At 48.5% G+C, this 2,236-nt stretch overlaps 1 protein-coding gene across 1 annotated transcript; it reads left to right on the top strand.

Moving 5' to 3' along the window:
• Positions 1 to 595: 595 nt before the first annotated feature.
• Positions 596 to 1,943, top strand: LOC142765732 (uncharacterized). Its single transcript, XM_075867246.1, has one exon. The coding sequence runs from the start codon at positions 726 to 728 to the stop codon at positions 1,941 to 1,943; it is 1,218 nt and encodes a 405-aa protein (XP_075723361.1). The 5' UTR covers positions 596 to 725.
• Positions 1,944 to 2,236: the final 293 nt, after the last annotated feature.

Genomic DNA, 2,236 nt, shown 5'->3' on the forward strand with positions numbered 1-2,236 from the left:
GCAATGTTTTGTTTTGTCAACCCTACTGCTATCTATCTATCTATCTATCTATCTATCTATCTATCTATCTATCTATCTATCTATCTATCTATCTATCTATCTATCTATCTATCTATCTATCTATGACTTTCTGCAGAGCGCATGACTTTATCCATAGCCGAACACCTCTGTTCGTCGTAGTTTAATGATAAAGCTGGCCATATTTATGTGGCCCATGAATGCAACTGTTTCTGGGCGACAACGCTAACCCGCGGACTACAACCCAAGTTTAACCGCCGCCTTGCACAGCTCCACTGTTATGGCTCGAAAAGGTAGAAATCCTTCATGTTACCAGAAGAACGGTAAAATATTCGTTGTGTTTAGAAAAAGTGATAGCCAGTTTGTAATACTACCTACTCTACTGTGTGAGTGTTGTGTAATACTACCCAAGATAGAGCGCGTGTCGTATATAAGATAAGATGCACATGGAAGTGTCTGGCTCTCTGACGTCACTGTTAAGTTCTTTGTTAGATATAAGACCGCCGCGGGGGTGCGGTGAGTCATTCCGTTGTATTGCTCGTTGAAATAAACATGTGTGTTGGCTAGTCGGCTCCCAAGTTGTGAAGACGTAACAGTGGCGACGAGGATGGGATGATACTCGGGCACGTTAGCCGGGCCTCGGCTGTAGCTCACGTCACGGCACCAGTATTCTAGGAGCGGAAAGCGTCCTGGTGGATTACCACGACATGGCTTCCTTTGGCCGGTTTGAGCCGTTCACGGAAGAGGGAGACGAAGACTTCGACTCATATGCGGAACGCTTTGAACATTACGTCCGGGCGACCCAGGTCAGTGAAGACTTGAAGGTGTCAGTCTTTGTCACCGCCATTGGAAAACAGGCCTACCGCACGTTGAAGAATTTATTGGCCCCGACCAAGCCGGAAGAGAAAACGTACGACGAACTGCTCCAAATACTGAAAGGGCACTATTCCCCGAAGCCTTTGGTGATAGCGGAAAGATTCCGGTTCAACCGTCGGTCGCAGCGGGAAAATGAGTCAGTTGCCGCATTTGCGTTAGAATTAAAAAGGCTGGCTGGATCGTGCGAGTTCGGCCAATTCTTGGATGACGCCCTGCGGGATCGGTTCGTGGCCGGACTGAGAGATGAAACGGCACAAGCAGAGCTGCTTAAGAAGAGTACCCTGACGTTTCAAGCTGCCTATGACCTGGCGAAAAGTGGGGAACTCGCTCGCACAGAAACCAGAAAAATTCACCCCAAAGAACTCGGTGACGTGAACTTGGTGCGGCCACACCACCCCCAACGGTCCACAGGTACGAAAAGGGGCGTGAGCGGTAACGCGGAGCGGCATGCCGAGGCGACGGACTGTTCGCGGTGCGGAGCAGCGCATGACGCCACCACCTGCCCTTTTCGCAAATATCGATGTCGTGCCTGCAAAAAGGTGGGACACCTGGCAAGGGTCTGCAGAACAACGCCACGTTCGGTGCATTCTCTCATCGATGGTACTGGCTTAGAAGACTCTGGTGACTGGGACGATAAAAGTGGTGAGAACGAGGTCTTGCTTAGTCATATTTTTTCATGTCGGAGTAGTCACGGTGGCTACGCGGTGAAAGTTAAGATCGCAGGCAGGAATGTCACGATGCAGGTTGATACCGGAGCCTCTGTGTCTATTGTGCCAGAAAAAATGTACAGACAGTATTGGCCGAATGTACCCCTAGAAAGATGTAGTTTACGGTTAAAAACGTATGGCGGTTCCACACTAGCAGTTGCCGGAAAGTTGACGGTGCATGTAGAGCACGACGGGCAAACCGAGACCTTGCCGTTGATTGTAGTCCGGACGGAAAAAAATTGTGACACTTTGTTGTTGGGCCGCAACTGGCTAGAGGCTTTGAAGCTGAATTGGGCAAGCGTGTGTAATATCAACTTTGATAAAGCCAACACACATGTTTGATGTGTGTTGTAATAAATGTTTGAGCAGTGTAATAAATAACGCTTGTGATTCTTTAGTGGCCTACAGTAGAAAACTGTCAAGCCGCGTTCACAATCTTGATAAGTGTGCATTAACTGACACCATCTAAGAATGCTCAAGAAGCGGGCAGTTGCTGCCGAAGTCGACACATAAATGGTGTGGAGGACTGCCTTTTCACGCTATAGTTGGTTGTCCTGAGACAATCTGCAAATCAATCGAGAACTGCCCGATGGCACTGAATATGAGGCAGCCATGGAACATAAGTAACATATTGC

The sequence above is a fragment of the Rhipicephalus microplus genome, chromosome 1 (genome assembly GCF_043290135.1).
Source record: "Rhipicephalus microplus isolate Deutch F79 chromosome 1, USDA_Rmic, whole genome shotgun sequence".
Lineage (NCBI taxonomy): Eukaryota > Metazoa > Arthropoda > Arachnida > Ixodida > Ixodidae > Rhipicephalus > Rhipicephalus microplus.